At 39.5% G+C, this 14104-nt stretch overlaps 1 protein-coding gene across 3 annotated transcripts in view; it reads left to right on the top strand.

Annotated features, from left to right (window-relative positions):
• Positions 1-14104, top strand: part of LOC149319341 (cytoplasmic FMR1-interacting protein 1) — a 71892-nt gene that overhangs the window by 9679 nt on the left and 48109 nt on the right. For 2 of the 3 annotated variants that reach the window (XM_089511508.1, XM_089511509.1), the window contains exons 2-7: positions 770-1010; positions 3588-3711; positions 3897-3986; positions 4884-4961; positions 7538-7639; positions 7942-8123. In XM_089511508.1, coding sequence (XP_089367634.1) covers positions 3595-3711; positions 3897-3986; positions 4884-4961; positions 7538-7639; positions 7942-8123 — 569 coding nt within the window. In that variant the 5' untranslated portion in view covers positions 770-1010; positions 3588-3594. The remainder of the gene's footprint in view (positions 1-769; positions 1011-3587; positions 3712-3896; positions 3987-4883; positions 4962-7537; positions 7640-7941; positions 8124-14104) is intronic. The other variant, XM_089511507.1, reaches the window with a different exon arrangement.

The following is a 14104-nucleotide window of genomic DNA, read 5'->3' as shown; positions in this document are numbered from 1 at the left end:
AGCAGAAAGTGGCAAATGGCATGCCAGGCATTTTTCTCGTGGTATACCTGTTCCGTTGCTATCATTTAGGAGTCCTGGTGGTGCAGTGGTTAAATGCCTGTGCAGCAGCCACTCACTCGCAAACCATAAGGTTGTGAGTTCAATACCAGCCAGGGACTCAGGCTCGACTGAGGCTTGCATCCTTGCACCCAGCTTGTTGGGGCAATTTCTTACAGTTGTAAACCACTTAGAAACTGCTTAGGCAGTATAAAGCGGTATATAAATGAAGCTGCTGTTGGTATTGCTGTGAACTTGCTATTTCAGACACCTAGTTCCAATGGTGCATGCAGAAATCAGAATTTGCCCCATCGTCCCATGCTAGACAAACATACAGTGCTATACAGGAGCTGTCAAAAATGAAAATGCTTTCTTTGTTTCTTTGCAATTTATATTTAAAAACTCAATAAAATTATCTTCTGTAGTCTGATTTAAGTTCTAATTATTCCTAATTAAAAAAATTTCCCTCTGTAACAAAAGCTGGTGGCAAATGTTGGAATTTGGAGCATGGAATGTTATGTCCTACTGGTTTGTGTATCTGTAAGAAACGGATATTAATTTTAGGTGTACCTTTCCAATTACCTAATGTCAGTGTAATTACAAACTGGTTCAAAATACTGAATAAGCATGGAACATAGACAGGGCCCAGCTATGTAGCAATCTGCTGATTTCCTCATTTTTGAAACACGATATTTGAGCTGATGGTACTCTTTTTCTCTTGCTTTTCTGTCAGATGCTGATTTGTCATGTTTGCTTGGAGCTAAAATAAGGAAGTGTAGTCAACACACAGGCCGCTGAAATAGAAACTGCACAAAAGGTTCCTTTTTTTCACAACAAATCTGGGACAAAACTAAAGGGAAATCCATAGGTTTTTGCAGTGAAGGCATGCCAGTGAATGCACAACAACAAATTGAATTCTGAGCCAGTTTGTGGGCTAGATGGCAACTTTAAGGCACATATACACACACATGAAGGTAAGCATAGTCAGTCCTGTGGACGTCAGTATGTGACAGCGATAGCTCACAATACAGGTTGAGTTTCCTTTGTCTGGAATTCCAAAATGCGAAATATTCCACAATCCAACATTGTCCACATAGATGACTCAGTGACTTCTGATGGTTCATTGTACACAAACTTTGTTTCACACACAAAATTATGAAAATACCTCCAGGCTATGTGTATAAGGTATATAGGAAACATAAATGAATTTCATGTTGATACTTGAGTCCCAACCCCAAGTTAATTCATTATGTGTAATGCAAATATTCCAAAATCTGAAAAACTACGAAATCTAAAACACTTCTGGTCCCAAACATTTCAGATAAGGGAGACTTGATGTGTTATGAATTGTCGATGGGGAAACCCATTTTCTCCTTAGGATTGCAGCTCAGGTCAGAGAGAACAAGAATATCTCAGGGAGGAGGTGACAGTAGTGGCAAATCAAAAAGTCTTGGCATTTCTAATCAAAGTCCCTGCTAATCGAAATGTCTTGGCACTTCAGTCTTGTGAGCCCAGGGTCCACTTACCACAACATTTTTACCTTTAAAAAAGGATACAGGTGTGAGGGTGGTGTTTGAGCTGAAATGTGAGAAATATATGCATAGTTGTAACTATGCATATGAAGGTTTGTTGTGCTGTCTTAGAGTACATACTGTAGTAGCTTTTTTCCTGACAGTCCTTTAAAAATCATTGGGGTAGTTCTGCTGGTGTTTGAACTTGAACTTCTATTCTGAATAACTGTTGAATAATGCTAGCAGATCTCATCACATCTACCTTTACGGGGCAGAGGCTGTGAACTTGGAGGCAGGTTTCAGCCCTAGGAAATAAAACACTTAGGGATGTAGTAACTCAGATAATACATTTTGTGATAAAGAACTTGTTGTTTTTTAAATGTGATAGTCACTTTCATGGCTTTTGCCTGTCATCTTTGTTTGGTGAAGATTAGTTGAGAGCATTTCCTCTGTGTGGGGACTTATGAGCTAAAAGCTCCTCGGGATGTGGTAAGCCTCATATCTTGGCATTTCTTTATCAGTATGATGAAGTCACACTGTGCTGAATTTTCTCTGTCAAATATCAGCATAAGGGTTTGGTCAGAATATTCCCTTTCTTATGTGCTCCAAGTAATAGATTGTACTTGTATTTCCACATTATGCTACATTAATAGTTTCTTTTAGTTTATTATGTATATAAGTCTGTTGTTGTTAACTGCCACTGAGTTGACCCAATCTCTTTGTATGAGATACCATCAAGACCCCTTTTCCTCCACTGCTCTGCTTAGGTTTGGTAAATTCAGGCCTCTGACCTCCTTAATTGAATCCATCCATCTGGCATGAAGTCTTCCTCTTTTTACTACCCTCTATCTTTCCTATCATTGGTGTCTTTTCTAGTGAGTCATGCCTCTTCATAATGTGGTCAAAGTATAACAGCCTCAATTTGATCATCCAGGCTTCCAGTGAGAGTTTGGGCTTGATCTGTTCAAGGTCCCTATTTGTTTGTCATTTTGGCTCCCCATGGTATCTTCAGCCTCTTCACCACCACCACATCTCAAATATCTGCCTGTCCTTTTCTCACATCCATACATGGTGATGGGGAATACAGTGACTTGAACAATTCTAATTTTACTGTTCAGTTGTATGCCTTTACACTTTAGGATCTTGTCTAGATCTTTCTTGGCTATCCTACCCATATTGTCTTATTTCTTGACTGCATTCTTATCAATGTTTGATACAAGGTATAGGAAATCTTTAGTTATTTTAATTTCCTCATTGTGTAGGTTGAATTTATGTAGCTCCTCTCTGGTTATCATTTTTGTTTTCTTTATAATCGGCAATAATCCTGCCTTTGCAGGGTTATACATGTAAAACCAAGTTAATGAAGTAGATGTGTTCCTGGGCATTATTTATTTAACAGAAAATTTGGTACCAGAGGAAGAAGTATCATAGAAAGATTAGGGATTGACCTGTGTACCATAAAGAAAGAAAGTTTGACATGTTTCTGCAATTTTTAAAATCTAAAATTAACACTAGCATGTGAGAAATGAAACAACCAGGTCAGGTGAGTCTTGCATAAGTAAACAATAACATTTATGTTAGCTGGCATGTGTCAGCTGGTGAGGCAAACTTATCTGTTCTCTCTTTTTTCTCTGTGTTTTGTTGTTCACATGTGCTCAGCAAGGGATTCTGGAGGCAGCTGCTGGTTACCTTGCCTCTTGCAAGAAGCCACACAGAGGATTGGCTAGATCCAATCCCATTCTTTCCCAGCTCAAGCTTTATTGTATTGTTTAGAGCAGATTCATTGCTGCAACCTGACACTGAAAGTCTGTGTTTCTCCAGCTCTTCACTATCGTCCCAATGCTAATGCTGCTAAAAAGATAAACAGAGGACAAGGAGGAAAAGAAGGGCTTGTTGGGCATTAAATGGTTTTGTAAAAAGGAGCTGCTTTGCCAGATACCTTGTTAATTGAGCTACTCCTGTAACTATTTTATAAATTATATAGAGAGAACATTAAATTTTATTAGTTTTCTTTAAAGTTCCTGTTCTCGTTTTTTATAGGTTCAGAATGACGGCTCAAGTTACCCTAGAGGATGCTTTGTCCAATGTGGATCTTTTGGAAGAATTACCACTGCCAGATCAGCAACCTTGTATTGAACCACCTCCATCATCCTTGCTTTATCAGGTATGTTATTTGTAAATGGAAGAGTGTGTCCATGTGCGTATACATGTTAAGACATGTATGTTAAATATTACCTTTTAAAATATTTTTTAAGATCTTTGAATTACCTTGGCTTGATTCCTTCCCCCCCCCCCCCTCTTTCAAGACTGTTAATCCCTTCTCTTTGTGGTGTGTTTTCTATCATACAGCCAAATTTCAACACCAATTTTGAAGACAGGAATGCATTTGTCACAGGCATTGCAAGATACATTGAACAAGCAACTGTCCATTCCAGTATGGTAAATACTGTTTTTTTCTTCTCTTTTATTATATTTTTCTTTTTTAAACAACCATATAAAACTGTGGGAAAGCAGGATTTGGGTAGCATGATAAATATTTAATGATGTTTCTTTCAGCTTTTGATTACAGTACAGCCACATTTGGCAGTGTGAGATGGCTGGCTTAAGAGACTGATTTTGGGTTATTGTGAAATGGCAATAGATTGTTGGTTGTTGTTTTATTTTTTACTGCCAGGGATGGGGATAGGTGGTCATGGGGTTTTCTTGGGCCAGCTCTGATTACAATAGAAAGAAATAAAAAATACATTTGTGTTTTTTCAACTGATTTTAATGTATACTGGGCAATTCAGCATCCTAAAACTCTTGGTTTCCTATTTGTTATTTGGTAGGATCTGAGGTCTAATAATTGTTGTGAAGCATTAATAATTATTCTTAAAAATGAAGAATTTGGTTGTGTTCCTAATCCTAGGAATGCTATCACACTTAGAAAGAAGAAGTAAAATTAACTTAATGTCTTCAACGAGTAGAGTAATATACAGAGTAATTTCACTTTCAGTGTTCTGATGTAAAGCATAGGCTTGCATTTCTTTTAAAATGATATGTTAGACGGTGTGGACATTTGTTTGCTTCCTTTTCAATTTTCCCTACATGCAAAGTTTTCTACAGGTGGGGTGTATATTGTATTAAACATACAAATGACAACAATGATACAATAAAGCAATGACTAAAGACAGCAGAATGTAAAATTAAAGTAAAATCAAGGCACAATAATATGTTAAAATATATCATAATTAAATGTCCTCCTTTTATATTATCTGTTTATGTCTCTGTCATTTTGCTCTGGCCATTTTCCCCTGTATCATTTTGTATAACTGCTAGTTGTTATTTTTATTATAGAATGAAATGTTGGAAGAAGGCCAAGAATATGCTATTATGCTGTACACATGGAGAAGCTGCTCAAGAGCCATCCCTCAGGTAAAGAAGCAAATTGATTCCGAGAACTATCACTTTGGTTTCTTACAGTTGCACAGGTGGCCATATACATGTGAGTAATTTTCAAATTATGGATGATTCAGGCAAGTTACTTCACAATATTTTAAGTTCATTTCCCCTCACAGGCTGCTGTGTGTTGTAATACAATGGGCTCTTGCCATCTGCAGGCTTGCCATCCACGGATCTGAACATTTGTGTATGGCAAGCCCCATTGTTATCAATGGTGGTATATGCATGCAGCCGCACTAGCAGCTGCACACATGTTGCACTGCCATTGGTGACAGTGGGACTTAAGGTCTTGCTTTTTGTATTATGTGCTGCAGGGGGGTGATCTGGAACAAATCTCTCGCAGATACAAAGGGCCGACTGTAATACATTTCTTAGTTAACAGCTGTATTTAATACTGCATAGATTTAATATTTAATACTGCATAGATGTGTATGCAGTGCCCTGTGAGCAATTTGTGTCAGAAAATAATTATCACGCACTGTGTGGAGTGTAGCCTGTGCATGCATTGGCTAGCAAGAAGGTAAAGGAATACAAATGGTAGTTGTGCAACAGTGAGGCTATGTGACAGGAGAAGGATGGGACAGAGAGAATGGTCTTCTTTCTTTTTTTGCACCCCACCCAAACATTTTCCACTTCCATGGAGTTGGTTCTAGAGATAGCTGCTCAATGATGCATGTCAGAAAGAGAGAGAGAGAGAGAGAGAGAGAGAGAGAGAGAGAGACTCAGCATATCTGTTAGGAATATGGCAGATGCATGCCAGCGAGAGAGAGAGAGAAAAAATGCACACCTCTGTAATTTTGCCTTTTAAGTAGGGGACCAGCTACAATGAGAGAGGGCTAGAGAGTGCAAGAAAGAGATTTTCTCCATATCTACCCATATCTACTCCACCCTAAATGCCTGGTACAGGTGATCTTAATTTCCCTGATTTTGTAGCACTCAAACCCACATAAACTATAAAAGCAGAACTTACTCTTAGGGAACCTTTGAGGGCCCCTAAGCCTGTTTGGGGGAGAACATGTTTGGAATAATTCACATCTTCTTGTGGTGCCTCTCCTCCCCTGTTTCACTCTGTCATACAAATTCTTTCTTCTCTTTATGTCTTTCTCACATACATTCACCAATCCTGTAAGTTTGAAGAATTCTATCAGGATACCTTATTGGATCCTCTTCCTGCATCTCAAACGTCTCTCTATTTACCTACATAGGGTTTCCTTTCCACTAACATCTCTCCAAGGAAAGGACTGGACTTCTTGGAAGACACATAAGTTGGCCTCAGGAAGTGATGCTAGGAACAGAAAATTTATATTCATTCAGCTTCCTGCCAAACCCAGCAGAATGTACTGCATGTGTTTTCTGTGGCTAGCAAGTGCTGCCCTTTATCTCTAAGTGGAGATGGGCAGTCGCTGTTAATTTTTCTCATTATTTTTAAAGCACAATTTTCTGACATGCTTTGGCAGAAGGGCTTGTGTCCCAAGCACTGTCACCACTTTTTGCCCTCTTCTTGGGCATCTTCTTCATTTGAAGCCTACAGAAATTGATGAAGAAATTGCCAAAAGGTAGAAAGAAGGCAGGTGTAACATCTGAGATGACCCTGCTATTTAGTGATATTGGAAGATGGAGCCAAACTGAAGCTGCACTTGCCTCAATCCAACCTATAGAACAGTGATGGTGAACTTTTTTGGGGCCGCATGCCTGAACTAATTTTTTTCCAGCACTGGGTAGTACCTGGTGCCAGGGGTGGGGCTTCCAGGGCATGACTTCTCCCCCCTACTCTTTCACCAACCTTCACCTATCTCTGAGAGAAACTAGAAGCCGGGGAAGGTCTGGGACCGGGGGGGGGGGGGAGGGTGCATTCTGGTTGCTCCTCTTCCTCTGAGAGACAGCTGAAGGCCAGGAATCAGCAGGGAGGAGGAGCAACGGGCTCCCTGACCAATGCTTGCCACTCATGGAAGTGTGACATAGGTTCACCATCATGGCTATAGGAGAAACCTTTTGTTCCAGCATAGCTCCTGCTTGGCGGACCAGGTCCAGGGCACCCTTTTTGATTTGGTGTTACCTGCCAGATAATTTTCATAATAGGATCAGTCACCTCTGAGGTTTTCCCCCTACCCTCTTATTTTTAATTTTTGTTTTTTTTCTTTTCTCATTTGCTTGGGTAGACAGGTTGCATAACATGTTAAAAATTGCTTTTATCATATGACAGCAAGAAAAACTAGCTTGGTACCTGTTTAACACCTAAATAATGTGAGAATATTTTAAAAATAAAGCCCTTTAAAATGCTTTTCAGTAGTTGATAAAGATTAATTTGTACATTGTTGATGTGATCTGTACTTCATGACTGGCAGCTCTGTAATTTGTATAGAAATATAATTCTTAACATTTAAAGAGGGAAAAGTGAAATCTTACTATTTTGGAAATTAAAAGGCCATGTTGTATGGCACAGAACAATTTCAGACTGGTATCACTGTGGAAGTTTTATAGTTAGGAAAACGAGGTCTTTGTGAACTGCCTGTGTGATCTAGTAAATTTTCCCCTCCCCATCTTTCCAGGTGAAATGTAACGAGCAGCCAAACAGAGTGGAAATTTATGAAAAAACAGTGGAAGTTCTGGAGCCGGAGGTCACAAAGCTGATGAATTTTATGTATTTTCAGGTAAAGGGATACTAGTTCCTAGAATAATTATTTTTCTTTTCATAGTTGCTCCCTCGCTAGCCTTCTTTCATATATATTTGTTTTATTGAAGGTTTGTGGGGTTTTCTTCCTTCTTTGTATTTTAGTGGAAATTTAGCATTAAGAATCATTTTGTGCTTAACCATTCATGAAAAAAAATCTTATTAGGACATCTTGTTAGTTCAGCCCAGATGTGTGAATGCTGTATCACACACTGAAATTAAATGGAATGTAGCTTATACTGTACTATGTTTTCTGTAACACAAAGTTATTTTGCTCAACAGAGAAATGCAATTGAAAGATTTTGTGGAGAGGTGAAGCGCTTGTGCCATGCAGAAAGGAGGAAGGACTTTGTGTCTGAAGCATATCTCATCACTCTTGGAAAGTTTATCAACATGTTTGCTGTCTTAGATGAGCTGAAGAATATGAAGTGCAGTGTGAAGAATGACCATTCAGCTTACAAGCGGTGAGTTTAATTAAACGGGGGAAAAACAGAGCTTAGAATGTTACAAAAGTAAATTGTTCTTATTAGTATGTTAAGAAAATTATTTGTTGTTAAGAAAAAAGAGGAAACTGAGGAAGAGGAAACTCCTTACTTTTTTTTTGGGAAACATTTAGGATTGGCTGAAAACCTGAAAAAATGCTGTCTAAAATATACCCTCAAAATGAGAAAGCACTTAAAAAATTATGCTCTTTTTGCATTGCCTTTTCTGCTTATTACTTTGATATGTGCCCTTGTCTCCCTCCCTGTAGGTGCCTATGGCCCTGAACACATGGGCCAAATAAGGTGGCTTCTGGCCTCTTTGGGGTTCAAATGACACACGCCCCCAAAGTGGTTGGAAGCCGCTCTGATGCCTCACTTCGGAGCAAAAAGGAGTGGAAAAAAATCCAACTCCTGGCTATATGGGACTTGTGGCGGCAGATCACTTTGAGAGTGGGCCATATAGTCAGCATGGTCCAGGCCAAGATTGTGGCACAGCCCAATCTGTTCAATTTGTGTACTGAATATATCAAATGTAAGGCAGGATTAGACTCAGAAGAAGAAAGCACAAAAATTTGACGAAGCAACATCAAGACTTTAAGATAGCAGGTGACACCATAGTACTAGCAGAAAATAGCAGAGACTTGGAACGATTACAGAAGAAAGTCAAGGAAGAAATTGCAAAGGCAGGTTTACAAGTGAGGATTAAGAAAACAAAAATAATGATGCATTCTGGATGGGCCCTATGGGGCGCCGTCGTTATGCGCGAGGGGCGGCGCTTCCTGACGCGCCTTGCCCATCGCGCATAACGACTACGTCAAAATGGCACCGCCGCATATGGATGGGCGCTGCCATTTTGACGTCACGGACCGGAAGTGGCACTGCGAGTGTGCGCTTCGCGCCTTGCGGCGCCTCTTCCGGGGCCCAGGAAGAAGCCCCATTTTGGCGCTTCTTTGTTGCTGCGCCCGGGAACCGCGCAGTTTGGCTGCTGCAGTTCCCAGACACAGCAACCGGCAACGGCACGAGACCACCTGTTTTGGGCGGTCTGTAACGCGCCAATGACTGTAGATGAAGAAACCCCCTTTGAAGAAATTTGCCAAAACACCCCCCCCCCCCCATAATACACTTGCCTTAGGATTGCCATAAATTAAATATGACTTGGAAGCACACAACAACAAACAATAATTAATGTGGTGTAGTGGTTTGTGTATTGGAATAGTCCTCAGGAAAAGTAGGGATTAAATCTGCCCTCAGCCATGGAAACCCACTGAGTGACCTTGTGTTAATCACACTCTCTCATCCTTTGAGGAAGGCAGTGACAAATCCCTCTTTAAATAAATCTTGCCAAAAGAATCCTTTGAGTGTGTTTCCAAAAGTTTGCGTCAACATGAAGTTATTTAACAACAAACTATAAGACAATGTGGCCACAAGATGGCACTAGTTGTTTGATGCAGATTCTACATTTGCAGTATATAGGTAAAACATGCACCTTTGCCACCACTTTCTAACGCTACTGGAGGGCCCTGAAGGCGCTGCCGTGCAGACAGCTGTGCAGTGTGAAGCCGGCTACCAGACATCTTGGGGACGTGCATTGTGCGTATACCATACCCCCAAGCTAGTGGAAGCCGGCTTTTCATGCCGATCTGTACCGGCCCTAACTTGAAATAAGAAAAAGGGCTTTTGACATATTGCTTGCCCGGGATTTGGGAAGTTTATCCGTGTAACTTCTGCCTAAGGTCTCTGTGGAGGCCGGATCTCTTGGGTCTTTCACACTAAATGTTTCATATCCCACCACACTGTCTTTCGGATCCCACCGATAGGCATCAAATTATGTGACTACTGGGTTACACAGGATTCTTCTGTCTTAAGACAAACAGTTGGACGCTTCTTTTACTGCAGAATTAACCCTCTAACCCTTGGTCTTCCCTCCCACTGTCGTTAGTCTCTTCATTCTTAAGTCTTTCTTCTATTCTTGGTAGTGTGTTTTGATGTTAAACATAAATCACTTCAGGCCACTCCTATGTGAACAAAAGAAAATAACTTTTATTTACAGAAAGAGCTCATGATGGTATCTCTTTTGGTAGCTGGTCGGTTTTCAAAGCTTATGGTTACACAGTGTATATTACTTCATTTGTTACAAATAGACTTTGTTTCAGTTTTCTTAAGGACTTCAGTTACTCTTCAACTGTGTTTTAGTTCTTTGCACACACCTTCTGCTAAAGCTTATTCGGTAGGAGTATAAATTCTATGAATCTCTAGTTCTATTCATAAATTACAATTCTACAGAATAATGTGGATCAGAGCCATCCCTTTACTCACTATCCACTGTTCAAAGAACTTGTCTCTTTAAACTGATTTCATAGGACTCCTTTTGTCCTTCTAAAATCTTTCCCTCTTAATATGGGAATCTGAACCCCCTTAAGGCATCTATACCTATAACTGCACCTCTTTCAGTTCCACTGCTCAGCAGTCTTGACACATTCGGTAGTGTTACTGGACTTCTTTTGTCCCTTTAAAATCCTTTCTCCTGATATGGGAGTCTGAATCCCATTCTGGCTGAACCCTTATTCCCAACTGCACTCCTCTCAGTTCTAAGACACACACACACACACGCCTCAGCAGGCTTGACACACTCAGACATTTCTCCTCCATATGGGTGATCAGATTTGATAATAGATTTTTACCTTTTAAAAATTATTTTTATTGTTTTAAACTGTTCTCTCTCTCTTTTTATTATTTGTAAGCCAACCTGAGATTTTTCATACAGGGCAGGGTGTTTGTTCTTGTTAGCTGTTTTTGAGTCAATCTCAATTCATGGTGACCCTGTGAATAAGACATTTCCAACCCCCAACACCCCCCCCCCCCATTTTTTGCCTCCCTGCTCAAGTCTGAAGGCTCAAGCCCTTTGTCTCCCTGCTTGAGTCTATCCATCTGGCATGAGGTCTTCCCCCTTTTCTACTGCCCTCTATCCAGCATCGTTGGCTTTTCTAATGAGTCATGACATCTCAGTGTGTGGCCGAAGTATGACAGCTTCAATTTAGTCATCTTGGGGCCTGAACAGACAGACCAAAATAGAGTTGCTTCAGGTCACTTTGGAGGCATGCTGTTTAAATGACACACACATCTTAAGATTGTTAGAAGCTGTGCCAAAGATGCGCTCCAGGCCTTAGGACTGGAGCATGGCTTTGGCGTGGCTTTTGGCCTCTTAGGACAAATGCAGCATTTAAACAGCATACCTCCAAAGTGACAAAATAAAGTAAAGCAGCTTTATTTTGGCCTGTCTGTTCAGGCCCTTGGCTTCCAGGGAGATTTATTTTTTGATCTGTCCTAGGGCCCATTTGTTTGTCTTTTTAGCTTTCTATGGTATCATCTCCAGCACCACATCTCAAATGAATTAATTTTCTTCCTATTTACATTCTTCATTGCCCAGCTCTCACAGCCATACATGGTAATAGGGAATACAATGGCTTGAATGGTCCTAACTTTAGTGTTCAGCTGTATATCTTTACACTTTAGGATTTTGTCTAGTTCTTTCATAGCTATCCTTCCCATTCCTAATCTTCTTCTGATGTCTTGACAACAGTCTCCATTCTGATCACTGCTTAATCCAAGGCATGGGAAATCCTTAACAATTTTGATTTCTTCATTATCTAGGTTGAATTTATGTAAATCATCTGTGGTCATTATTTTTGTTCTCTTCAAATTTAACATTAGGCCTGCATTTGCACTTTCTTCTTTGACTTTCTTTAGCGATTGTTCCAAGTCTGTGATGTATTCTGCTAGTAGTATGGTGTCATCTGCATATTTTAGGTTATTGGTATTCCTTCCTCCTATCTTCACCCTTTCTTCTGTGTCTAAGTCTGCTCTTCATATAATATTTCCTGCATACAAATTGGATGGATAGGGTTAAAGGATGCAATCTTGCCTGACCCCTTTGCCAATTGGGAACCATTCTGTTTCTCCATATTCTGTTCTTACAGTAAATATGTTTTTAAAATAATAATTAACGATAAATAAATATAACATTTTTTTCTTAAAGTGTGAAACTGTTGTATGACAAAGGAAAGTACAGTTTTTAGATTTTGGTCTTCATTGGTCACAGTTTGTAAATCTGGTATGATAGAGGAAAACTGTCACATAAGATTATCTGTTTTGTTGGGAATTTTGAACCCCAGCACTCCACAGTAACAACAGTAAAAAGCATTCTTTATACCTAAATCCACTGGAAAACCCCAGGCTGCTGCCTTTGCCAAAAAAGAGGCCAGTTTTGGTCTGTATGTATTTTTCATGTTTTGTGCTTTATGCATAGTTTTACTCATGTAATGTGTTAGGAATTACGTCTGAGTGAAAATGCATTATGACTGGATTGTTAGAAATAATAGGCAACAAGAGGCTAACCTCTAAGATAACACCTGCAAAATCCTGCTTGGCAGAAAAGTGCCAGATGGCTGAATGTGATGTTAATTATGATGAATAGCCTCATTAATCTCTCATTGTTTCCTTTAAGAAAAAAAATCCTTTTCCATGCAGGGTTTTCTTTTGGACTGTCTGAATATAAAATCACTTGTATTCAAGGTGGGTGACTGGTTTTAGACTTCAATCTTTAGGGTAGTGTAGGAGGTGGAGGGCCAAGGAGGGAAGAGTTTTCTTTAGCTGGTAGTTGAAAAAGACACCCCCTGCTACCACATAATGACTTTTGACTTAATAACTTTTAACCACTTAAGTTCTAGGGATTTGACTTGGTGCCCTTCAAGGGTGTGCAGTAAGATCTGAGCAGTGTTTCTTGTGCCATTGCTCATATAGATTTAGTTTCATATGTTCATAATGGAGGTCTAGTACTTGACACCATTTCTCAAATATTTTAAAACATTGCAAATATTGTAAATATTTTACAATTGTTTTTGTTTGTACCTGCCATAAAATATTATTTACAGAAGCACCCCTCTTCTGAAAGCAGATTCTCTTTTCGGGGTATTTTATATTGTATTTTATATCTTATATTATATATTTTGGCCAGAAAAGGTGTAGTTCAGGAAATCTGGAGATATCAAGGGCCACAAAAATGGCTTTGAAGGTTTTTAAGGGTCTGTATATGGTTTTAGTTTTATTGTTTTAATGCATTTTAGTATTCTTAATTGTTATAATATGTACTGCTTTTAAGTGCTTTTATCTTTTTTATTGCATTTTATTTTTTTTAATAAGTTATATGTTTTAATACTGTACTGGTTTAATTGTGATTCTCAGACATTTTGTATGTTTTTATTTGTATTGTTCTTTTAATTTGTAAGCAACTTTGTTACCCAATTTTGAGGGGAAATGCAGGATATAAATAAATATAACAACAACAACAACAACAAATACGATGACAGTTTACCCACCAACATGTATCTGAATAAAGACTTTGAGCCATTCTACAGCTTGGCTACTCACAGAGATCAACAGCATTCCAAATATAATGGGAAACATTTATTCCAGCTGTATCCCATGGGTAGACAGCTCATACTGCCTTTCCTACTGTGCAAATGATCACTGCTGGAAAAATAATTAAAATGTTCCAGAATGGGATGTGTTTTAACTAGCTGTGTCTCCTCTCACCCCCAATCTTGGTGTTTATAAATTTCCATGTGGCTCAGGACATTGTGACACTATATCTCTCTCACTTTATCTGTACGTGCACTCTTGTTGTTCTTCTGTTGTAATGCTTCTACAGTCGGCCCTCAATATCTATGAGGTATCTGTTCCAGACCCCCCTGCAGATACGAAAATCCAATGGATGCTCAAGTTCCAATGTCTCCCATGGTGGCGCATGCACCACACCACCGTTAGGGACAATGGAACTTCAATGGCACTGCATGCACATGACTGCACTGCCATTAGGGACAGCCCCTGTCATCCCCAGTAGCAGCGCAGCTGCACTGAGGACAATGAAACTTAATGGTGGCGCAGCCAAGTGCACGTGCCACTAT

Source organism: Sceloporus occidentalis, unplaced genomic scaffold, assembly GCF_023333645.1.
Source record: "Sceloporus occidentalis isolate IW3139 unplaced genomic scaffold, rSceOcc1.0.p SCAF_2, whole genome shotgun sequence".
In the NCBI taxonomy this organism is placed as follows: domain Eukaryota; kingdom Metazoa; phylum Chordata; class Lepidosauria; order Squamata; family Phrynosomatidae; genus Sceloporus; species Sceloporus occidentalis.
Note: the sequence above shows the minus strand (reverse complement) of the source record. Positions and strands in the feature narration are given on the sequence as shown.